This window comes from Suncus etruscus, chromosome 8, assembly GCF_024139225.1.
Source record: "Suncus etruscus isolate mSunEtr1 chromosome 8, mSunEtr1.pri.cur, whole genome shotgun sequence".
Lineage (NCBI taxonomy): Eukaryota > Metazoa > Chordata > Mammalia > Eulipotyphla > Soricidae > Suncus > Suncus etruscus.
In genome coordinates, this window is record NC_064855.1 from 21,814,711 (window position 1) to 21,840,759 (window position 26,049).

Below are 26,049 nucleotides of genomic sequence, written 5' to 3' on the forward strand. Positions count from 1 at the left end.
AAATAGCATGCCCCTGGTTAGACCTTGGCATCCTGCTGAGTCTCTGTTGTTACTCCAAAGTAAACTGCATGAAATTGGGTCCATGAATTTTCTTTGGCTGAGAGGAGTCTAGAATTACCAAAAGAGGAATTAAATTGACCAGAAGTGGCCTCTGTTATCTGACTTCTGAACTTATGACTGTTTTTCTCTTCCCTGTAAAATAAGGTAATAATCCACATATTGTATATTTTACAAGATTTTTTTATGGATCAAAGGGATAAAATATCAGAAAGTGTATATAAAGTATCTCAGTAAGTGAAAATAGGTGTCAAATGGTACAAAAGAGCTTCCTTTTGTTAAATGTAATACTATTTACCTACATATCTGTGAATGTTAATTCTTATTCAGCTTTCCCTATTGTGACAAAAACACCAATAGTTGAGTAACTTAACAACAGTTACTTCTTATAGTTTTAGAGATTTGTGACTTCTCCATGATAGTATTGCTAACCAGTTAAATTCTAGTTAGAGCCTTCTTGCTGTGCCACTATGTGGAAGAGTGAATGGATGGAAAAACAATAAGGAAGGAGGAAAGAAAGTTGGAGGTATGGGAAGAGAACCTCTGGGTTCTTTTGTTGAGGGCCCACAACTTATCACAGGAATCCCACTCTAAGAACCCCATCTTAGGTTATGCTAATTAACCCTTTCTCAAAGGTCCATTGCCCTTATCCAACTATCCATTTGGAAATTAAAACTCCAGTATGTGAATTTGAGGTATTCGGGCATTCAGCCATAGTACTACCCTTTAAGGTAGCTATTTTTACGAGAGATAAATATCAAATACTATAAGATGAAGAAATTGGACAGGAAGATGAATTTATTTTTTGTGTTCTATGGACTAGTAAAGGAAATTGTTAAAAAGTTCTTTAAGTGAATGTCTAACTATGATACATACCTATCCCATAGGGGTAGGCTTGAAAGTGCCATATATAGAGAGCCATAAAATGGGTGAGCAGCAGCAAACCTGGAGTCTCCAGTTCTTTCCCAGATCTCTCCAATTCATTTATCTTCCCTACTGAACTATAGCCATGTTTGCTTTTATGGTTAAAAAATAAAATAAAATAAAATAAAATAAAATAAAATAAAATAAAATAAAATAAAATAAAAAAGGCGCATTTGAGAGGTTTTGTTCCTGAGAGTGAATTTTCTTCCTTGAAATGCAGAAATGTTATCCTGTGTATCTACATTGAATATATATTTACTAATATCAATTAGTAAATGATAGTTACTTGCATGAGTAGTATGCAGATGCATGGGTCTTTTAAAAAAAAAAGCAGAACCATAGAATTTCCATGACAGTCTACTATCTGCTCAGCCAGAGGTGTAATTGAGTCAGAGTAATTCATACCTAAGAAAAATATGAAGCCTGTAGTGTGGTTAGCCACATAAACATATATTTGTAATCTTAAAACATATTCCTTGGTTCCAATCAGTTTCAACATTTTATCTAAGGCTCATGCATCTTCAGTCAGATTTGCTTTCAAGCTAATGCCTTACTAGATGTTGGAAAGCTTGCTATAGTCTCCAGACTCATAGAACTATGTTCCAAAGTTCTATGTGGGTATACCAGATCCTATATCTCAGGTAAGTTCACCAGGGGAAATCACAATGTATGAAACCTAGTTGGAACCCTCTCAATTCAGTCAACACTTAATAACATGACTCCAGGGTATAGGGGAGATTCTTGGGTTTATGGATTATTTTTACTTAAAATGTGAATGTAATTGTTCATGGATGCAGAAAAAAGCTGTAATTTCATGGCTCTATAATTCATTGTAGAACAATGCTAACACTATTTTTTAACATAAGGGCAATCTTATTTTCAACACATTTTTCTTAAAACAAATGCTAACTTAGAAAGTTTCTTTCTCCAAGTTGGGGGGAAAATTCTACCTTCAGACTAAAAGGTCTCAGGTCATAGCTACCTGTTTAGTATGGTTGTGCTTTTAGTTCTGAAGTACTATGGGAAAGTCTGTTGTCATCTATGATCTGCTAAGTCTCCTTTGTTGTGAAACAGTGAAAATTCTGCAAGACCAAAGGTGACTTGTTTATTAGACTGGGGAGAAGGCAGAGAATGGGACACTACCGAAAACAAAGCTTCCCAATTTGTCATTTCTTTCCGTTTTCATCCATCATGCAAGATGTGCTACAATTTAATAAAATACTTAATATAAAGTTTGCCTTTCTAGGGGGCTGGAGCGGTGACACAGTGATAGGGCATTTGCCTTGCATGTGGTTGACCTAGAACAGACCATGGTTTGATCCCCAGGGTTCCATATGGTCCCCTATGCCAGGAGCGATTTCTGAGTACAGAGGCAGGAGTGACTCCTGAACGTCACTGGGTGTGTTCCAAAAACCAAAAAAAACAAACAAACAAACAGAAGTTTGCCTTTCTAGAAAGTATCAGCAACTGAAAATATTACATTTCAACTGAATTGCCTTACAAATGTAATAAGCTATTGTAAAAAATAAACAGGAATGCAATATCAGTGTGTGTACATAGATGTATGCACATGTATGCACACACAAATGTATACACACTTTTGTGTATGTTCAGTTAATGAGTATACAATGACTTGAAGTATATGTATATTTATTATTCTTGCATAGTTCTCTGACTTATAGCCTATATCACTGGAGCATTTGACATAAATCTTGGTGGTAGAATGAATATGTTCTATGCCTTAGCCCCCAAATTTAGAGGTGTTTGAGAATGGGATGATGTGATTTGGGGAGCAAAGGGCTGGCTTCACTCTGTCTGCTCATAAGCTAACAGGACAAGCTGCTGCCTGCCAGCTGGGAAGAAGGTCCTCACAATGACCAGAATCTGCCTGCACCTTGCTCTTGGATTTCCCTGCCTTCAGACATTGAGAAACAAATGTCTGCTTTCCTCAGACTGTCATTTTTTTTATTCTCTCCCTCTAAAGTAAGATAGTCTGTCCCTTGAAGAGTCTTTACACTCCTTCTAAAGAAACTTTGAGGGAAAGGTTGTTCTCTGGTTCTCTCTGTTGGTGTGTCAGTGTTCTCGCAGGTCCAATGCAGACAGAAACCTGCAGGGTGAAAGTTCAGTTTCTGGTGGTGGCAACTGAACTAGGATAGGGATAATCACCAGCCTTTGTTTCTCTGCCCTGCTCAGTCTTAGTGTTGATGACAGGAAAGGTGGTGCGGAAACTGCCTTTATCAGTATCAGTGAAAGAGGGTTGAAGGCCACACAACCTGGATCAGTTTATAATTTAGTTTCAGTCTCCTTTTCCATATCTAGAACAAGTTTAGATTAGAAACTTCCAACTGGCAACAAAAGCAGCCCCATCAGCGCTCGTATGTCAGTGTTGTGCTTAGTACTAAGCATTGACCTAATTTTGATAGACAGCTGTCATATGGCATGACTGGAAAGTAAGCCGAGTTGGCAGATGTCAGATCAGTTTTGTGAGTGGATTCTGAAAATGGGATGTGTGATGCCCACATCAGCCTATATGTCAGACACCTGAGAAACTCAATCACTCTTTGACTTTCTCTGTTTTTCTGAGCCCTTCTCACACCTCAGAGTGTTTTCTTTTTTGATTCACACCCTGGAATATCTGCTTCTTCCAGGCCCTAAAGAGGTCTTACTGCATTTGAAATGGCTCAAAACTAACCTGTTTTTCATACACTGTCTGGGGGAAATTTTTACTGTCATGATTTGTGCCTGTGAAAAAAGAGGCATTACTGTAAGGTAGAGCTACAGAATCAGTAACTGTGTCCACCTTTTAGCTAGCAAGCAGATGTGTGGCTGCCCAGGGAGCCAGAGAAAGTGGAGTATGCCTTGGATGTGCAGATAGTCTGTGTGGACCATGATGCAAAAAATGAAGTAAGGTATTATTAGGACAAAGTGGGGACTGACCTCTCCTGCTCCAAGATAATACCAAAAGGAAGGCATGATCAAACAAATGAAAGTAGAAGTTCATCAGTTCTTCTCCCCATTTTTTGATGGGGTTAGATGATTTTTTTTTGTAAAGTTGTGTCAGTGCCTTGTATATAGAACTGAACACTTTGACAAAAAAGAAATACAAATGGCTAAAAGGCACATGAAAAATGCTCCACATAACTAATCATCAGGGAGATGCAAATCAAAACAACTATGAGGTACCATCTCACGCCACAGAGATTGGCACACATCAGAAAGAATGAGAACAAGCAGTGTTGGCGGGGATGTGGAGAGAAGGAACTGTTATTCACTGCTGGTGGGAATGCCGTCTAGTCCAACCTTTGTGGAAAGCAATATGGAGATTTCTCCAAAAGCTGGAAGTTGAGCTCCCATACAATCCAGCTATACCACTCCTAGGGATATATTCTAGGAACACAAAAATACAATGCAAAAATCCCTTTCTCACACCTATATTCATTGCAGCACTGTTTACAATAGCCAGACTCTGGAAACAGCCTAGATGCCCCTCAATAGATGAATGGCTAAAGAAACTATGGTACATATATACAATGAAATATGTAGCCATCAGAAGAGATGAAGTCATGAAATTTTCTTATCATGGATGTATATGGAATCTATTATGCTGAGTGAAATAAGTCAGAGGGAGAGAGATAAACACAGAATGGTCTCACTCATCTATGGATTTTGATAAAAATGAAAAACATTTGTGTAACGGTTCTCAGAAACAAAACAGAGGAGAACTGGAGGGTCCAGCTCCCGAGATGAAGCTCACCACAGGGATTGTTTAGTGCAGTCACAGAAATACATACACTGAGTACTGTCATAACAAAATGTGACTGAATGAGGGAAGTAGAAAGCCTGTCTAGAGTATAGGCCAGTGTGGGGTGGGAGGAAGGACACTTGGGATATTGGTGATAGGAAAGAAAAATAAGAAAGTAGAAGTTCAGCCAACAGGATAGTCCATAGTGACACTTCAGGTGGGTAGAAGTAGAAGAATCAAAAATGTTCTTGCCTCATTTCTTCCTATCCAGAGGCTATGTACTTCTCTCTAAAGCATTACTCTGTTGTTACACTATAAAGGTTCTTTCTGTCTCAGAAGACTTCTGTATGTCTGCATCTTATTTGATTCCTTGTGGTAGATTAAACCGTAAATTTCATTTAGAAGCTATGTAGTAGGGCCCAGAGAGATAGCACAGCGGCATTTGCCTAGCAAGCAACCGATCCAGGACCAAAGGTGGTTGGTTCGAATCCCGGTGTCCCATATGGTCCCCCGTGCCTGCTGGGAGCTATTTCTGAGCAGACAGCCAGGAGTAACCCCTGAGCACCGCCGGGTGTGGCCCAAAAACCAAAAAAAAAAAAAAAAAAAAAAAAAAGAAGAAGCTATGTAGTAGAACCAGAGATCAGAATTGGGTCTTTGGTCTCCTTACCTAGCATCCATTCTTCTTTAATACTACATAGATTCTGGCGTTTATTGTTGTGTTTCTAAGTTGTTAGAAGGAAGAAGAAAGATAGCCAAGTGTAAAAACAGTTCTTACTATCCTAACAATGAGAATGTATGAGGGAAATAGAAAATCTGTCTAGAGTACAGGCTGGGGCGGGGTGGGGAGGAAGGATATTTGGAACATTGGTGATGGGTATGTTGCACTGGTGATGGGGGGGGTGTCCTCTTTTATGACTGAAACCCAACCACAATCATGTTTGTAACCAAGGTGTTTAAATAAAATATTATTAAAAAAGGGAAAGAAACAGTTCTTAAATTTGGAAAATAATCTTATTTCAGAAATTCAGAAAATAATTTTTTTGTAGTCATCTGTGTGGTGAAGATTTTTGCTTTAATGAATTACTCAAACTGCTTCTGGGTGTCATGATTATGAGAAAGCAGGTCCTCTTTATCACAGATCAACTGGCTTAGCATAAATGTCTGCTCATCTAGGGATCAAAAGCATCTTATGATGATAGAACCTAGAAGCAAGATGCAAGGTTAAGATTTAGTGTCTTGGGTAGTTCTCCACAGAAAAATGATGCAGGAGTGTAAGGAGATAAAAAATAGTTTCCTAATCACAGGAGGGAGGAGGAAGTTTGACTTAGCTAATTTGTATATTTAACAGCTTTATAAAACTTGAAATTTGAGAGTTCTTTCAAGACTTTGCTCAAAGCCTTTGTTTCAATGCTGTTTTGAAAGTGACTTTTAAGTTTTTGACAGTGACTTCAGCACCATTTGACCAAAATTTAACTGAAAATGTGTTCTATTTCTTCATAAAGTAACTGTAACAAAACAATAATTTCTAGCTTATATAGTTTGCATATTTCATACACTTCTTTTGATACATGTCCTTGAGACTCTAAGAAGCAGAATCACCATAATCAGAGTAATTGAGAGGTTCTAAACATAGTCTTGTATCTATTGATTGGCACGAAGTTAAAATGCCAATGAGAAACTACATACAAGTTTTTATGGCAAGCACGTTTTATTTTTCAGAATTTTAGGAAATAAAAGGGAAATTGTGCATTTTGGTCACCTATTTACAACTTCATTTCCCTACCCAAGTACGCTGTTCCCATCTTAAACTTGCAGGCACAGGAAGTTTTCGTTCACTCAGCTATTGAGAATCTGCTCTAGAAACACTGTGCATGGCTCGGTAACTATGGGGGAGGGACATTCTGCCATTTTAAACAGGTAGGCATGATCCTTACTCTGAGGGATACAGACAGAACTGTATCCCTAAGAAGGAGCTAAGAAGTATGCTAAGAAGGAGCCTGGTAATTTAGAGTTTAGTATTTAGCTGTATATTCCATTCGGCCCTAATATTCATGGTGTAAAATGTACCATTTTGTGATTTTAGTATATATATATATATATATATATATATATATATATATATATATATATATATATATATATAAAAGCATTGCCTCCACTACAACAGTCAATTTTGTAGCATATTCATTACCCCAGAGGGAAGAACTGTATCCTTGACTATCATCTCAGTTCCCTCACCACCCAAACTAAATCGTAGGCATGTGCTAACCTGCTCTTGCTTTTCTATATGTTTATTCTGATTTTATATAAATATACATGCACCCTTTTGTTCTGTGGGAATTTGCTGCATTTTGTTTATTCATAAGAAAAGCCTGGAAAAGAAGACTCATTTCTGCTGTCTAGAAAGTAGCTTTCAAAAAAAATCCCTAAAAACATTATAGGAAATAATCTAACAAAGGTAGGTAAGGTAATCTTTGGACACACCATTGACTATATTATTGGAAAACAGTTCAGCTGATTTGGAACAATCTTGAAGATTAGCTGGCATTATTGCTACAGATTGGATTTGTTGTACAAAGCAATGAATCTTTGACATTTAAGTCTCATGGTTCATTCTGAACAATGTTCATATACTCTTTGGAAACATAGATATTTTGCCTTTAAAACTGGATCTAGTTGTGGAGGAGAAATCTGATCTTAAAACTTGAAAAAGTATTCTCTCATTGGTGTTCATTTACATCTCACTAATAAATGACAGTTAGTAGAGCATCAGCAGTTTTGAAATGTGATCTTGCAATCCAGTTCCTCCTCCTTATTTCTATGTGGCCTCAAAGAGTAAATAGATTCTACTTTACATTTCTTTGGTCTTTAGCTCATATAAAATTCTTTAGTTTTGGGGACTGCTAAAGAGAGGTTAAGTAATATGTTATCAGGAAGCTCGCAAAATATGAATGCAGTGGATGATTTTGCCCAGTCTGTAAATTTATTTTAAAAGTTAACTTTAGGGGCCAGAGCAATAGCACAGTAGTAGGGGGTTTGTTTTGTACACAGCCAATCCAGGATGGACCTCGCTCAGTTTGATCTCTGGCATCCCATATGGTCCCCCGAGCCAGGAGCGATTTCTAAGTGCATAGCCTGGAGTAACCCCTGAATGTCACAGGGGTTGACCCAAAAAGCAAAAAGAAAAGAAAAAGAAAAAATTTAACTTTAAAATATACAGTTTGATAGATAGTACAGCTGCTAAGCCTTGCATACAGCTGACCCAGATTAAATTCCACTGAGCAGAGAGCCGGGAGTCAGCCCAGAGTGCCACTGAATTTTGGGTTATTTTGCTGCTGGGAAACATTTCACCAGATTTTTGGTGATTTTATCTCACAGTTACTTGACCCCAGATCAGGCTACAGCCCACAGTTTTTTTGGTTCAGCTATTTATCCCAACTGGGCATTCTGAAAAAAATCATCATGCATTATGCTGTTACAACGAAGATATACACCTGCTTAAATTTCGTTGAAGCATACTTTTCCCTGTCACTGAATTCATGAAAAAAGTTGTTGAAAAGTATAACTTCAACATATCCTGACAAGTTTGTAACAGTTAAATGTTTGTAAAAGAATCAATAGCCTGATTCTCTTATATGTATTGTGTTTCAGAGTTGTTATAAACAAAAGGAAGCATAAGTATAAGCTCAAATGATTTTGTTTTTAAGTCAATCACATTGAACTTTATTTTTTATTTTTTGAAACCATTGTGATTTACAAAGTTCATAGTTGGATTTCATATATACAGTGAATGAGGGCCAATCCCACAACCCTTGTCAACAACCCTCAACCAATGTTCCCAGAGTACATCCAATAATGCCACCTTTCTCCCTCTGGTATGCCAGTATAACAGGCCCATTTTAAGTTTAAATTGTTATAGTTTGGGTCTCTTAATTCTATTATTGTTGGCTAGGATATTTAGATCTGGCCTTATCTTTTTGTCTCCAGCAATGAACCTGAGACCACTTGGCCCCTGGCCCTCATACTTTATTTCCCCCTTTTAATTTATAGAAAAAAATATAAATATGAGATAAAACAAAGTAATTCATGTTCCAAGGTTCTATGAAAAAGGCAGGCGCCCCTATCTAAAAGATTAAAAAAAAAGGGGTGGCAGTTTTTTACATAGTCACAGCAAAAGTTGGGGAAAATAGAAAAAGTAAAAACCTTTGGCCTAAAAACCAGATGTCCCTACCCATGAGGTACCCTGCCATAAAATCAACTACAGGCTCTAGGCATACTAAATAGTCTGACCCCAAAGTCTTTCTTCATGCTGCCAGGAAATGTTCTCCTCAATCATGGTTGTTTCAGTTAGGCTTCCTTAATTAGAGATGTCAGTTTTTGTACAGATCCTATGTCAAAGTCAGAGTATCACAAAGTGTCTTCTGGTTTAATCTCTTAATTAGGTGGCAAGGCAAGGAAACCCTCCCTGAAAACAAGTTGTTGCTGCTTCCGATTCTTCAGGATGTCATATGTATTGGCTCTGGAGCAAGTTGTTGCCAGGGCAGCATTAGAGCCTGTTACTCCCCTCCCCCTTGAGAGGCAGACCTGCCCACATCTTAGAGGGGTCTTTGGCTTTCTGTTTGGCTCAACAGGAGAGGCAAGAGATATTTAAGGGGAAAATGGAGAAAGGATTCATCAAAAGAAGTGGCTGGTAGAAACAGGGAGGTGTCAGGGCCACTGAAAAGTGCCTGCTTAAAAGGTTAAAAGCTGAGGAGCCACACATGGTGGCTAGGGCCTTAATAAAGTTGATGTATTCTGAAACTTGACTGCCTGTGGATCATTTCCTCATGGCTACTCTGAACCCTGTGACCCGCCAGCTGGAAGGAAGGGGTTGCAGGTGCATGGCCTGGGCTGGCAGAAAAAGGCTCCTCCATCCATCCATTTCACCATCATCCACCACCATCAAGGATTTTATAATTAATATGTTTTTCAACATTTTGGCACCCGAATGTTGATTTGAACCCTGGACCGAGAAGACAGCAATAATGGTGAGATTCCTTTTTTTGTGTTTGATTTTGACTCTTTTCAGCTGGAGTGAGCCCAAAAGCGTAGGTCACCATATGGAGCCTTTTCTAAACATGGCAGAATCTCCTCTGGGATCAGAAGGGCCAGTGAAGAAGGTAAAGTGAAAGCTTGGATAACCCCCATCCAAGGCCCAGGACTGCTATTTTTCTGCAAAAAGTCTTTTTTTCCAAGGATTTTGGCCTTCTCAGAGATCGACAGAGAGCCCTGATTGGAAAAGGACCAGGAAGAAATTGCTTCGTTCAAAGGACTGAATTCTGGATTATGACCTTCAACCTGGATTTTAATTTCGACTTTGGAACTTTGGACTTTGGACTCAGATGACCCTGGTTGCCTTCAGCACCCAGACAGTGGCTGCAGTGTCGGTGAGCTGCTCAGCGGGAGAGGCAGTGGCGTCTGCAGGCCCCGGGATTTCATGGAAGTAAAGCCACTTGGTGAGTGGCCTGGGAGAAACTCAACATCTGGACAATTAGTGTTAGGTGATGGAATAAGTTGGGGAAGTTCACAGTATATTCACGTTTGGACAATTTGGTTGTGGGATAAAAAATTGAAAAAGGAGATAGACTGCCTGTGGATCATTCTGTCACCCACATCCTGAGACTGGCTGGCTGGAGGGGGTTGCAGATGCATGGCCCAGGCCGGCAGAAAAAAGCCTCTCTCCTTCCCTCCATCTCACCATCATCAACCATCATCCAGGACTTTATAATTACTGTAATATGTTATTCAACAAGGTCCTTCCCCAATAGAAGTTTGATTCCTGGTGCTGATGCAGAAAACCATGCTGGTTCCAAAGATGGGAACCAAGCTTCAGGGGTAAACAGCCAATGTCCAGTGGACTGTATCCTAATGTTCAGGGTGAAAGGCCACACTGCAATACAAAATTTAGGAGTTCCTGTTCTTATTAGATAAGAAATTCTTTCTATATATAACATTACCTCTATTTTAATGTGCCTGTGTAAAAGAAGCAATGCCACCTGATATTATTGGTGTATATGGGGGGGGGGGGTAAAAATAACAAATTAAACAATCCCTATAATCTGGTTCTAACATGAACTCAGGACCCAAGATAAACTTAATACTAGAATTTCCAACTAAAATACACAATAGACATACCTATTAAGGAAATACACCTAAAGAAATGGAAGGATATATACATATCTCCTTTGAGTCTTTTGAAATAGTCTATGGGGAGGAAAAGATCCAGAGCACAGCTTCAGCCTGCAATGTGGTTTTGTGCAGTCTGAAAACGACTTGCAGCATCATGGATCAGAGAATGTCCTCTAGCTGAGGGTCTCTCAAAAGTCGAATCCAGCAGTGAACAGCAGTCCACAATAAAGGGAGGTGGAAGAAAAGGGGCCACCAAGAGCAAATCAGCAGCAGTAGCAGCAGCTTCTTCCTGGGTCAAGGCAAGACAGGCTGGGAGGCTGTTCTTTCACTTTGAGAGCTGGCTGACAGAGGGATGGGGTGAGGGGAATTTTCTGGTTCCTGAGGGATAAAAACTGAAGGTAAAACAAGTAATTGGGAGAGATAACAGATCAGGAGTAAGAGAGTGAAAGGATAGAAAAGGACTTATAAAGTAGTAAGCAGGGGAAGGGAAAAAGGAAGGGTTATATATAACAGGAAAGACTATATACAACATAGACATTATACACAGTACAGACATTAGACAGACATATAGTTGGCCGCCACACACTCACACATATAGACAGACAATGAAGATCGAACCTTAGGTTGGAGTTGAAAAACTGACCCAAGTGGATATATAAATATAAATATAAAGCTGGCAGGTCAGATAGAAAACTTTTCCAATTCCTAGGCAAACTATCATTGGTGAGGGTAAACTTTGCTGAAGAAAAGTTTCCTGGGTTAGATTGTGCATAGTACATTCTTAAAAAGAATCATAATGTTCAAGTCTACAGTTTTAAGTAGTAGGATAATGAGCACTGTAAAAGGACTCTATACCATGATGTGTTATCAAAGGGTCTTGAGCATCCAGGTTTCTTTCCTGGATACAAACTGAAAACATGGGCATTATGATATAATAGTAAACTAGCTTGAATTAAAAATAAATTGCAAAAACATACTCAATGTATCAGCACTGTAGCAGGATATTATACATAAAGTTGCCTATTCCAATGATATCTGTGGACATAAACATTAGATCATATACAGACATAATCAAGTGGAAAAGTTATACATTAGAATATTTGTTGGGGCCCGGAGAGATAGCACAGTGGCATTTGCCTTGCAAGCAGCCGATCCAGAACCAAAGGTGGTTGGTTCGAATCCTGGTGTCCCATATGGTCCCCCGTGCCTGCCAGGGGCTATTTCTGAGCAGACAGCCAGGAGTAACCCCTGAGCACCGCCGGGTGTGGCCCAAAAACCAAAAAAAAAAAAATATTTGTCACGATATTATCATAATGAACACTGTATTTGGAGTCTCATATAGCAATGTATTGTGAAATTAGGTCAAACCAACTTACGTTTCCATGAACCATTGTGACCAAAAATATTAAAGAGTTATTATAGACATTAAAATTAAGGTTCTAATGAGCATCGCCCACACACACCTGAATAATGGATACCATCTATGGAAACAACCACAATTGTCTATAACATTTCCAGGACCCAAGCCTTTACCAGGGAAGACCTACCACTGCTTTGACATTGATTTACTCCAAAGAGTGCTCTCAACACCCAGATGACTCAGCAACAGCCTGCTTGCAGGGCAGATCGCTCTGCATTTAATGGTATGCTGAAACTAGAGGATGCTCCACAACAGCCTGACATTGATGAAAGAAATGCACAGAATCCAGAATCTTTAAATATAAGAACCTGATAACAACAATAGCTAAAGTGTGAAAAAGTTCGCCGGGACCATGGAGAATGACTCAGGTTGAACAGACTGGTATGCCTGGAACCCAGCGTCAATCTTATGCCAATAAACCCCTGTGGTGAGGCCTTTTTGTAATCAGGCCAAGGATTTTTTCCATTTTCCCCATATTTTTCTGGACCTATGCAAACAACGGCGATTGCCACTATCACACCTTTACTATATTTTTTTACTCTTATCCTTTAAGGAAAAAAATACAATTTACTGAACTTAAAAACAAATAACTGTAGTAGAATGCCTGTCTTGAATACAGGCAGGGGATGGGAAGGGGGCAGGAGGGAATGTTACACTGGTGAAAGGGGGGGGGGTGTTCCATTTGTGACTGTAACCCAACTATGATCATGTTACTTAAATAAAAAATATTTTAAAAAATTAAGGTTCTAAAACATTTTGAGCACTGTAGTGGGGGGCCAGGCTTCCAAATGCATTCTGCACCTGTTTCTGTGGATAAAAGCACTCGGACATTATTATATACCTCTATAAAGAGCATTTAATTTAGCAACTGCTCAATCTTAATGGCTGTATCCATTGCTGCAGGTCTCTATTTAGTATAATAGAGAATTTAAGCTTTTGTATTTCTCCTCTTCCACTCAATTTGTTTCCTCTTCCTTGCCATACTTTGGAGCTGATGGTGTTTGAGACAACTACCATTTAGACCATAGTATTTTTGTTCAGTAATTCTAAATACCCCATCTGAGTGATATTCTGTATTTATCCTTTTCTCAGGTACACATTTAATATGACAAAATCAAAACCAGAAAGAGACCTGAGAGACTATATCAGTCTTTCCCAAAGTGAGTGATGCTATGCACTAAGGGGACAGGGATACAGATGGACCTAGGATGTGGTGGTCATAGCCTCTAGTGAAATTGAATACCCAACTGAGAGCTTTCTACTAACTTCATATAAACTTGGGGAAGTGGGGCACTGAGTAATATTTTTCTGAAAAGAGGCAAATAGGTCAAGTAAGTTGGGGCTCCTCTGATATATTTGGTCCAAAATTTCTCTTTGTATAGATAAGGCACTGACTAATTGCCTCGCATTATAATATAGACACCATTAGCCTTAGACTAATTCTTACAGTTAAGAGTCCTAAAGACTAATGAAAACAAAGGGCTGGGCAGGCAGAACTTACTAGGGTATGTAAAGTAGATTGTGGAGCCCTCTAAAGCAAATAGAAATTGTCCTTGGAATTTGATGAAGACTACTGATTTTTTTCATCAGTAGAAAGATACCAAATATACCCTTTTATTTTTAAAATATATGATCTTACTTTTCCTGAATACTATATATACACAATGGAATATTATGTAGCCGTCAGGAGAGATGAAGTCATGAAATTCTCCTATACATGGATGTACATGGAATCTATTATGCTGAGTGAAATAAGTCAGAGGGAGAGACATAGACACAGAATAGACTCACTCATCTATGGGTATTAAGAAAAATAAAAGACATTTTTGCAATAATCCTCAGAGACAAAGAGAGGAGGGCTGGAAGGTCCAGCTCACGTCATGAAGCTCACCACAAAGAGTGAGAGAGCTAACTACACTGAGAACTATCATAACAATGTGAATGAATGAGGGAAGTGAAAAACCTGTCTAGAGTACTGATGGGGATGGGGTGGGGAGGAGGGAGATTTGGGACATTGGTGATGGGAATGTTGCACCATTGAAGGGGGGATGTTCTTTACATAACTAAAACCCAACTACAATCATATTTGTAATCAAGGGTTTAAATAAGGATATTAATATAAAAAAGAAAATTATAATTCCCAATTGATATTGCCATGTCTTAACAAATTTTCTCCTCCTTATCCATTTAAGGTTTTATTTAAAAAAAATTTACCTTCCTGTGTTTAGATGTACCAGAGAGATTTGGGCCTATCATTTCCACCTATATGCCCAGCAGTTAAAGGGGAGGCAGGAGGTAAATGAAGGTGTTGGCAATGGGGACAACAGTAACTTATGAGACCCCTGGGAACACAGAGGAGTAGGAGGGGTGCAGATGTAGTTCCAAAAAAGCCCAGCATCCCTTTCTGAGTGAATCATTTTCACATACTCTGCTTGGATATTAGTTTTATTTCTCTACCTCAGAAGTGGTTCCTTTATGAGTTGGTTAATGAGATGCAGAGACAGAGTCTGTTACTTTTATGTGACTCGTCTTGGGAAGCATTTAGTTCCCAAGAAAGGCTGACCAGGGCCTTGTGGAGTAATACACTGACCAGAAGGGTTGGAACAAAGGAGGAAGTAAATCTGTTCTTTGTATGGCCTCAGTCATACTCATGGCGTGACTCCATCTTTTTACTCTTCCATACCCAACTACAGGCTCTTTGGCCTGTAGGTATTAACTATATAAGGCAATCTTAGAATCAACTTTTTTTTTTATTTGTGGTATTTAGAATAGCATGACAAGAGAATGGAAGGTATCAATTTGGGCAGACCCTTGACTTTACATTACTGCGATGAATGACCAGGAAAGGAGAGAAATGAAGGTAAAGAATAAAAAAACCGAGTCAGGAGGTAACATAGAGGCAAGGATTTGGGGCACATGGTGTTGAGGTGAGTCAGCATGGGAACCAAACTATGATGAAACATAAAAATATACCTATTTTGTAGGTGGGCAGAGGAGGGGTGGAATCTGGGGATCATTGCAGAGTGAGAGAGAGATGACACTAATGAAATTAGTGTTGGGATATGTCCTATTGGCAGCTTTGTAAATCATTGTACCTAAATTTAAAAATTTAGTAAAATTAAAAAAAACTAAATTTACAGAATCATGCTCTGTATAACTTAATTTGAATGAAATCTCATTTACCACTAATTTTAATATTCAATAGTGCTAAGAAAAGCAATTAACTTATAGCTGAAATAAAGAAGAAAGGGGGCTGGAGAGATAGCATGGAGGTAAGGCGTTTGCCTTTCATGCAGGAGGTCATCGGTTCGAATCCCAGCGTCCCATATGGTCCCCCATACCTGCCAGGAGCAATTTCTGAGCCTGGAGCCAGGTATAACCCCTGATCACTGCCGGGTGTGACCCAAAAACCACAAAAAAAAAAAAAAAAAAGAAATAAAGAAGAAAAACTAGGGGGGAGGAGAGTTTTCAAAATGTATAAGTATTTGTATTAAATGTCTTAAGAATCCATTCTCCATCTTAATTTTTTTCTCCTTGAGGATTGGAGCCTCTCCTGCCCATGCTGACAAATGTCCTACTCCAAACTTGCCCTTCCTTCTCCAGCACAGAGCCTGATGTTGAGACAAGTCTCCCATCTGCTAGCTGCAGTAGTTGAGAATGTTATGCTTGGTTCAAATACTGTGCTCAACTTTTCTTTTCTTTCTTTTTTTTTTTTTTTTTTTTTTTTTGTTTTTGGGTCACACCCAGCGGTGCTCAGGGGTTACTCCTGGCTGTCTGCTCAGAAATAGCTCCTGGCAGGCACGGGGGACCATATGGGACACCGGGATTTGAACCAACCACCTTCGGACCTGGATCGGCTGCTTGCAAGGCAAATGCTGCTGTACTATCTCTCCGGGCCCTGTGCTCAACATTTAATGTCCTCATTTTCTGACTGTAAACAAACACTTTTTTTTACACTGATACTATTTTAGCTGTTATGATCTCCATAATGAGATCATAAATTCCTTGAAAAGTCAGGATAGTCAACACAAAACTCACTGAATTGGATTGAGTATTGGCATTTCTTTGCTTTACAAACCTTTGTTTTGATTTTTTTCCCTTTTAACAGAAAATGAAAGTGGCGAGTAAAAGCGAACCATCAATTCATACAGAGAGCTGGCCAATGTAAGTGAAAGTTTTCAATTAAACGTTTGTTACCTGCTATGTTATTTTATGTGTGGGGTTTTTTCCCATCAGCACCTGGACTCTTCATTTGATATTAGAAAATAGGACCTCCATTCTGAAGTTGTGTAGTAAGGCCTCTTCTTTATGTGACTTGTAATGCCTTATATTATAGGTGATGTTTGTGATCAGTTACTTTTAAATTGATTCAGAAGTGAATATCATAACACATAGTATTCAGACATGGTAGAGGTCTTCATATTGAAGTTTATTATGAAGTGGCCAGATGGATCATGGGTCCAAACTCTTAAACCATATTATCCTGAAGTATCCTAAGTCCCTGAGAGGTGGGAGATTTCTTTGAGCAGCACCTAGCATGGCCAAAGCCAAAACAGATCAGTTTATTTATAGAGAAACTGGGATATGATAGTTCAAAGGGCTGGTATACTGTGGCCTCCAAATGATAAATAATGAACTATTATGGAAACAGACATCAAAATACCAAAAGAAAAGTAATTCTAACTCTGTCATACAGATTGGTTTTACATCAACCATTCCTTATATTTTACCTTAAGGTCTGATACTTATACATGGTAATAAGGCAAATTTTTATGAATTTCAGGTCTGAAAAAAAAAACCTGACAAAAATATGAATGGTAAATTTATGTTATAAATTTACAGAAATTATTTGTTAGCATGATTAAGTTTGTTAGTAAATTTGTAAAATGTGAAGTGAATAAGCCAAATATCTTTTTAGATGGCCATGTTATTGATTGAGGTTCTATCCTATTTCAGTAGATGTTTTATTTTTAAGCTTTCATAATATGTAAAAATTGAATGGCTATTCATTCCACTTATTTATTAACTTTTAAATAACATTTCATCACAGGAGTTTATATGTTGAACGGAATCTTGGGATTTTCTTCAAGCTATAAATCCACCCCTTTATTTGAAATGAAGGATTTATCACCTTTATTTCCCTTTGTTTAAAATGGGCATACAGTTGATATTTGTCAAATGCCCTTCTGATTTAATATAAAATCTATGTACAGGCATAACATTCTTTTATTTGGGTAGCATAGTTTACAAATTTGATAATAATAGATTCTCTGCATATATTTTCATGTCATCTGAAAAATTGTGATAATTTGACTTCTTTTCTAAGTTGGGTTCCTTTTATTTATTTATTTATTTCTTAATTACTGTTGGGATTTTAAATTCTTTGTTGAATAATCATAAAGAAAGTTGTCATCTTTGCAGTGTGCCTAATCTGAGAAGGCTTTTAGATTTTGATCATTGTGTGTAATAGTGGCTGTGGTTTATTTTAAATGGACATTATTATCTTAAGGAAGTTTACTTTTACTCTTATTTAGTGAGGATTTTTATCATGAATAAGTATTGAATTTTGTCAATACTTTATCCATTAGTAAAATCATATATATTTATCAAATACTATAATCAATATAATACACCAAAAGGAAATTCTTAATATATAATAATAAATGGTGTATTAAATTAATTGATTTACTTATATTGAACACTTCTTTCATTCCTGGTTTGGGACACACTTGATTGTGGTATATTAATTCTGTGATACGCTATTGGATTCATTTTGCTAAGATTTTGTTGTGGTCTTTTGCATTGATGTTTGTATATGAAATTGGTCTGAATTCTTTTAGTAATACATATCTGCTTTGGGTATTGGAATAATTGTGTCTTCATCGGAGTTATTATAAAGCAAATGTTTACGTGACATTTTGGAAGAGCTTAGGAGTTAGGCACTAAATCTTTAAAGATTTGCTAGAACTTACCAATGAACTTATTTGGACCAGTCTCTCCTTGGATATTTTTTTTTATTATTTCAGTTTCCTGTAATTGAACTGTTTAGATTTTTCCTTTCTCTGTATTCATATTTGGAAGGTTTGGGAATAGTCATTCCTTTCTCTTTTTTTTTTTTGTTTTTTGTTTTTTTTTTATTTAAACATCTTGATTACAAATATGATTGTGATTTGGTTTCAGTCATGTAAAGAACACCCCCTTCACCAGTGCAACATTCCCACCACTAATGTCCCAAATCTCCCTCCATCCCACCCCACCCCCACCTGTACTCCAGATAGGCTTTCCAGTTCCTTCATTCATTCACATGATTATGGTAGTTCTCTGTGTAGTTATTTCTATAACTGCACTCACCACTCTTTGTGGTGAGCTTCATGAAGTGAGCTGGAAGTTCCAGCCCTCCTCTCATTGTCTCTGAGGATTCTTGCAAAAATGACTTTTATTTTCCTTAAAATCCATAGATGAGTGAGACTGTTGTGCATCTCTCTCTCTCTCTGACTTATTTCACTCAGCATGATAGATTCCATGTACATCCATGTATAGGAAAATTTCATGACTTCATCTCTCCTGACTGCTGCATAATATTCCACTGTGTATATGTATCAAAGTTTCTTTAGCCATTTGTCTGTTGAAGGGCATCTTGGTTGTTTCCAGAGCCTGGCTATTGTGAATAGTGCTGCAATAAATATAGGTGTGAGGAAGGGGTTTTTGTGTTGTATTCTGTGTCATTCCTTTCTTGCAGTCTCTCCTGCTTGATGGCATAGAGTTGTTCATTCTAATCTTTTGATAATCTTTTGTATTTCTGAGGATTCTGTTGTAATTTTATCTGTGGCCTGATTTATTTGTTTTCTAATTATTTTCTTTTTTGACTATAGCTAAAATGTTGTCTTATTTTATTTTCAAAGAATCCACATATGATTTTATTGACCCTTTCCTTGATTCCCATAGCATTGATTTCTGCTTTAGTTTTTATAGTTACTTTTAGTTTTGAAATTTATCTGTTCCTTCATTGGGTTCTTAAGATGTGTGTATAAATTGTTGATTAGAGCTTTTTCTGTTTTTCTTAATGTAGCCCTGTATTGCTATGAATTTCCCCCTTACTACTCTATTTGCTATATCCCAAAGGTTGTGATAGTTTGTTTCTTTATTCTTATTCAGTTTTGAGGAAACTTTTTATTCTTTGATTTTCTCTTTGATATAGTTGTTAGTCATCAGAATGTTGTTTAGTTGTCAAATATTCGCTTGGTCTTCAATTCTTTTATGATTAATTTTTATTTTGATAGCCTGGTGATCTGACTTCATTTGTTTTTCTTCTGCCCTAGTATGTGATCTATTCTGGAGAATGTTCCATGTGCATTAGAGAAGGATGTGTTCAGCATTTTGAGGGTGGAAGACCCTATATATTTCATTTAATGTTTGTTCCTCAAATTCCTTATTTTAGTCTCTCATTTCTTTATTCATCTTCTCTCTGGTTGATCCATGATGAAAGCAAAGTATTGAAATCCCCATTGCTACTGTGTTTTTTGTCATTGTTCCTTTTTTGGTCCATCAGCAATATCATTCTAAAAACTGCTACCCCTTTGTTCAGTGTATATGTGATAGAATCAGTCCCTATTGATCTGTTAGCTAGTATGTAATGACATACTTATTATTAGTTTCCTTTAGCTTGAACACTGTATGGTCTATGAACATACTTCTTTTGTTATCTACCTTAACTTAAATTTCCCATCCTTTCAGGCTGTATTTATCTCACAAATTTAACTGTGTTCCCCATGTTTAAATTAGATTTTATTTCCAAATCCATTCAGCCACTCTGTAATTTTTAATGGACATTTAGAAAAACTGATACTAAGAAATGAGTTGCCATTTGTGTTTTTTTGTTGATTTTCCATTAGTGCCTTGCTTTATTTGAGAAAATCTTTCAGTATTCCTTGCAAGGTTAGTTTACATGTAGCTGTTGATTGTCTGAAAACGTTTTTAATCACTTCCTTAAATCAGAATGACATCTTTGAAAAGTAGAAGACTAGGTTGAAGATTCTTTCCTTTGAATATGTCTTTCTCTTCTTATATGAGTGATTAGTTGTGCTTATTTCACCAGCCTCTCAGGTGCCTTAGTGATGGGGATGAGTAAATGGAGGGGCGGGGGTAGGTTAAGGCATTCTTGTAGTTCCCAAATGCACCAGGGAGAAAAGTTCCAGCTTCCTTCCAATCACCTATGGATAGCCAAGATATAACATTTTTTAGTGTCAAAAATAAATTATGTAGTTAAATCCCAATTAGTAAACTTAACTCACTGTCTTCCAAATCCTCAACAAGTTCTCAGATAGCATGTGCTATCGCCTTAAAATGACATGTTTTATCAGTCACTAGACTGATCCGGAAATATAAGTATATCCAGAAATATAAGATGTCTAATCAAAATTTAACAAGAAGGTATTTTTTCTACCAAATAAAACTAACAGTTAGTTCTTCTCTAAATGCCATATTTTAAGATGTTTTTGAATTATTCACATCTGTATCTTTGCATTAATTTAAATCAAGAAAAATCCATATAATGTCATAGTTTTAACTTACCTAGAGAAATCAGAAAAGTAGTTTTGAGAAGAGGCAACATGACAATGCAGATTTCTTAATTCTATGATATATGTAAATTTAGCTTTTATTATACACAAAATTATTTTAGGTAAAAAATTCTTTATTGGAAGTTTCTGGAAAGGATATTGCTCTGCTTTTTCATTAATAGTAGTCTCCCTTTACAGCAAAACTTTAGCCTGAGACCAGGGCATCAGTAATGAACTATCTACCCCAAAACTCAGAATGAGAGTCTGGAACAGGATGCATATAGGTGCTGAGCATGAGTATACATCTGTTTCTTCTCAACAGTTAGTAACAGTGATTTTCAAGTGCTTTATACCTTCAGTGGGTAAACTAGAAAAATACTTTATGGTCTACTGATGCACTAGTATAAACAGTGATATTTACAGTAGTATTTCCTTACGATATTTGAAATCTAATACAAAATGAAAACTAAGTGTTAAGTAGCAGTAATTTTTCTCCTGGATCAACATCAGCCTGTGGTCAGTGGTTAAAAACCACTTCTCTCTAAAGAATTTAATTTATTGAGCCATTGAAGTTTCTCTGTCCAATGTGGGAGAAGAGAGAAAGTGACCTGAGATACTAGTCTACAAATATTATACAGGACTTCCTTCATAATCAGTATATGGTTCCTACTTAGCTTGTGAATGTCCTGTGTAGAACACAGATGTGAACAGGGGGAAATAGTTCCATTATATTCCCCTATATATATGAAGAATTTTATATACTCATATAGAGTCTTAAGAAACACTTAAAATTTCCATAAATTAAATTAAATTTTCATAGGAGATCATTGTAGTTTGTACTTTTTGAAACGATTTCAGACGGTTTTTTATTGCTGTCCATCATTATTTTGTTGCATGATATGGTATGATTACCCACCTTCTCTAAAATTAATTTTATTAACTGTAAGTAGGTGTAACATCTAACTATCACATCCTTTAATGTAGTCCCAAGTATATTCATACTGAAATGTGTAACTTAATAATTTCTTTTTTAATATGGTATTTGATACTTTGGACATTTTGTTAAATACTTGTGGTTTATTTCACAATAGAAAATGAGGAATTTAAAATAATAGTATAAATAAAATTTTGCATAACCCTAGAAGAGGATTTTAAGCAAGGGAAATACTAAAACTTATATGACTTGGAATTGCTTTGAACTAGAGAACCAGTATAATAAGTTAGCTAAAATAAAAATAGATAAAATGTCTCTCTCTGCCCATGCTTTTTAATAACCTCTACCTCTAATTGGTGCATATCTATGCTAGGTTTTCCAAATTTCTGTTCATGATAGAATATGTGTCCAAATAATCTCAGGATTTAAATTGTATGCTTAAAATGTATGTAGATTATTTCCAGTAAATTCTTTCAGGTCTGTAATATAAGTGTATAGTACCTTCACCTATCCTAAAGGAAAAATACTCTTCTTCTATGGAGCTACTAGGCAATTAGGCCCTAAATATGTGCAGAATATTTTCAAGGAAAGAATCAAGAGTGAGAGAAACTTAATTAGCCATATATGATTTAAAGTCTATATTCTGAACTGGTATCCAAGCATCTGCAATATTTAGAAGACTGATTTTCATGCACTTTTGGTGGAAAACTATTATGACAAAAATTCTACAGGGGCAAAGAGACAGTACAGAGGGAAAGATACTTGCCTTGCAATTCTAGTCCTGTGACTCTGTAGTTAGGATTTCTAATTCTTTTTGGGGTGGAGAGCACACCTGGTGACACTTAGGGGTTACTCCTGGCTATGTGCTCAGAAGTCGCTCCTGGCTTGGGAGACCATATGGGACTCCAGGGATCAAACCGAGGTCCTTCCTGAGTCTGCCACATGCAAAGCAAACGCCCTGTTGCTGCACTATCGCTTATGCTCTGGATTTCTAATTCTTAATTGCTTTTAAGTTTCTAATGCATTATACTTTGGCCTTGGTGCAAATACTGAGAGAAAGACAAATCCAGTAAAGAATGGCACAGGTACTGGCACTATGGCTACCTTCAAATGCTATACTCTTCATCCTGATCTTCTGGATCACCTGGGATGAAGTGCTTAATGAGTACTACTGTTTTCTTTGGTAAAATATGAATCTAATGCTTGCATCACAGAATTGAAAAAATGGGGAACTAGGACCAGAGCCAGAGTACAGTGGATAGGGCATTTGCCTGGCAGATAGCTGGCCCAGGTTTCATCTTTGCCATCCCACATGGTCCCCAAGTCTGCAGAAGTAATTTCTGAACACAAAACCAAGAGTAACCCCTGAATGCTGCTGAGTGTGGCCCATAAAGCCAAAAATAAATAAGCAAATAAATAAACAAATAAATAAGGAACCAAATTTCTAAAATTATTAGAAATTTGACTTCGTTGTTACTAGTTGCCTCTTTTCTTTCCTTGGATATGCTTGGTTTTTAAATTTTCAGTCACATTATCCATCATTAAATATAGACTTTTCTGATCACAGTTTATGTCTAGGTAGAGACCAAGGAACCAAGTTCATTGGGTAAGGGAAAAGGAGCTAGAGACTGCCCTCCTCTGGGCATCATGGTTAATTATGTTAGAGAGAGGATTGAAAACCAGGTTCCAGGTCTTGATGGTTTGATTTGCATTACACAACCAGAAGGTGTCAATTACAGTTTCTAAGAGCAGGTGGTATAAAATAATGATATAAGGGCCCGGAGAGATAGCACAGCGGTGTTTGCCTTGCAAGCAGCCGATCCAGGACCAAAGGTGGTTGGTTCGAATCCCGGTGTCCCATATGGTCCCCCGTGCCTGCCAGGAGCTATTTCTGAGCAGACAGCCAGGAGTAACCCCTGAGCAATGCCGGGTGTGGCCCAAAAGAAACCAAAAAAAAAAAAAAATAATGATATAAATACATTTTTTCCTCCTGGGTAATCTTAGGTGCAGTCCCATGAATGAGAGTGTCTTTAGCCTAGAAAAGGAGGCTTAATAAAATTAATTACCTTTGCTTTCTGAAGAGTAGAGAAATAGAGAAATAAGGGAGTGATATTTCTTTCTAAATTTTCTTTGTAGAATTCACTGAAAGAGCTATCTAAGGTAAAAGGTTTCTTTTCAGTAAACTAGGAATTACTGTTTTTATAACTCTGTGTAGAGGGGATGGAATACAGCAAATAAGGCATTTGCCTTGCCAACTCAGGTTCAATTCTCAGCATCTATATAAAGAAAAATTACTTACATTCTAGAAAATATAGTTAAGAATTTAATGGACTTGCCTTATATCCAACCAGTTCCAGTTTAATACCTAGTACTGTGTGATCCCCTGAGCATCACCCGACTTAACCCTAGTACTGAGCAGAATCCCCAAGAACTGCCAGGTATAAGAACTGCCAATAAGAACAACAAAAAGCATTTAGAATAATTTTCTCTATATAGCTATTTTTTCTAATTTGTTTTAACTTTGTTTTAAAATGTTTCTTGGTTTTATAATTATGTCAATATTTATGTAGTACAAGTTGAAAAAAAGTTTAATTTCTCTTTATAGCCTTAATAATTTCACTTTAAGACTGGTATTTTGTTTGTTTGTTTGAGGGCCACACCCATTGGCACTCAGGGGTTATTCCATGTGGTACACTCTGATATTGCTCCTAGCAGGCTCAGGGGACCATATGGGATTCGGGGTATCGAACTAGGGTTCGTCCTGGGTCAGCTGAGTGCAAGGCAACTGCCCTACCACTGTGCTAGCACTCTGGCCCCAATATTGGTAATTTAAATAAAATACTGGACCCCAGTTTGGTCCATGGATATCACCTAAGTGCCAGGCTCAAAGAAAGGCCACATCTTTGTGGCCAGACATTAAATTGTCCTCTGAGGTGGGCATTTTCTAGTTAAGTCTTATTCTCAGGAGTGATTGCACCCTAACAAGTGAATGAGGAATGAGCGAATGAGATTAGGTCCTATAGGAACTCTTTAACTGTAGGAAGGTAGTTTCGAGGCTGCTTCCAGATGACTAAACATGTTAGAAAGAGCTACAGTAGATGCAAAAAGACTATTACTGCATCTGGAAGGTTGATGCCATGAGCCAGTCCTTTGTCTTAAATAGAAAAATGCAGTTATTGCTGAACATTAGAGCTATACTTCACAATATTTGCATTTTGTGAGCCTGGGGCTAAATCTTCTTTGAAAGTAAGAATGGTTTTTCAGCACATACCATTTTTATCCGCTTTCCCTCCCACAGAGAGACAGGAACACAGATAAAATTGGTAGTTCATCCTACTTGCCAGGCATAAATTGTTACTTGCTCTTTCCAGTAGGAGGGACTCTTTCCTGAGCCGCTTTTAAATATGTGCCAGGGAAGAGATAAGTTCCAGTGATGTCTACAGAAACAGAGGCCACAAGAGGCAGTTCTGTTTTCTGAAGCAATCTGCCCTTCAAGTTCTAGAAAATCTGGGCTTCTCCAGGTTTCTAGAAAAATCCAGATAACTGTGTGGGGAACCCTCTGCACCAGGTAGAAAGCAGGGATGTGGTGAGGTGGGTTTTTGTGGAAACCTCATAGCAACTCATGAAGGACTAAGCCCAAGAATATAGTTCAATGAGCTGTGTTCTTTGTAAATAGGAGGCCTAGCTTTGTAATGATTCAGCACTGCAGAGTTCCCCGAGCACGTCCAGGATCAGATCCCAAACTGAGGCCCAGGAGTAGGCCCTGAGCACCTCTTAATTAACTCCAGATTAATTAAAGACCCGGTCAACTACCCAAAGTCACAGTCTTTAAGTAACAGTCTAGATTTTAAACTCAAATCAGCCTGACAAAATGCTCAAATAGCCCCAAATTTGAATGTGATTTTGTTTATTTAATAACTATTATGATATTTTTGTTTGTCTCATTAATAAATTGTTGCTTTAGACGCGATTTTTTCTGAAACAGGCTTTTAAACTGAGATGCTTAAGATCATGCCTGCCTCATGAATTGATATTTATTACCAATAAGCATTTTAATGGAGATAGTGGCTTTTGTATCTTCATATCAGTAGCCATTTTTATTTTCTCTAAATTACTTTTGGACTTATATCTTCTGTAAGACTTAATCAGAGTTACCATTATAAGTTAATAAAGAAAATCCTCACCTTGAAGGAAACAACACAGCCTTGTAAAAATTAAACAAATACTTTTTTGGGGGGGGTCACAC

The 26,049-nt window shown here is 37.4% G+C and overlaps 1 protein-coding gene across 1 annotated transcript in view; it reads left to right on the forward strand.

Annotated features, from left to right (window-relative positions):
* Positions 1-26,049, forward strand: part of ARHGAP20 (Rho GTPase activating protein 20) — a 78,818-nt gene that overhangs the window by 3,780 nt on the left and 48,989 nt on the right. The window contains exon 2 of the mRNA XM_049778658.1: positions 16,420-16,475. Within this exon, the coding sequence (XP_049634615.1) occupies positions 16,420-16,475 (56 nt within the window). The remainder of the gene's footprint in view (positions 1-16,419; positions 16,476-26,049) is intronic.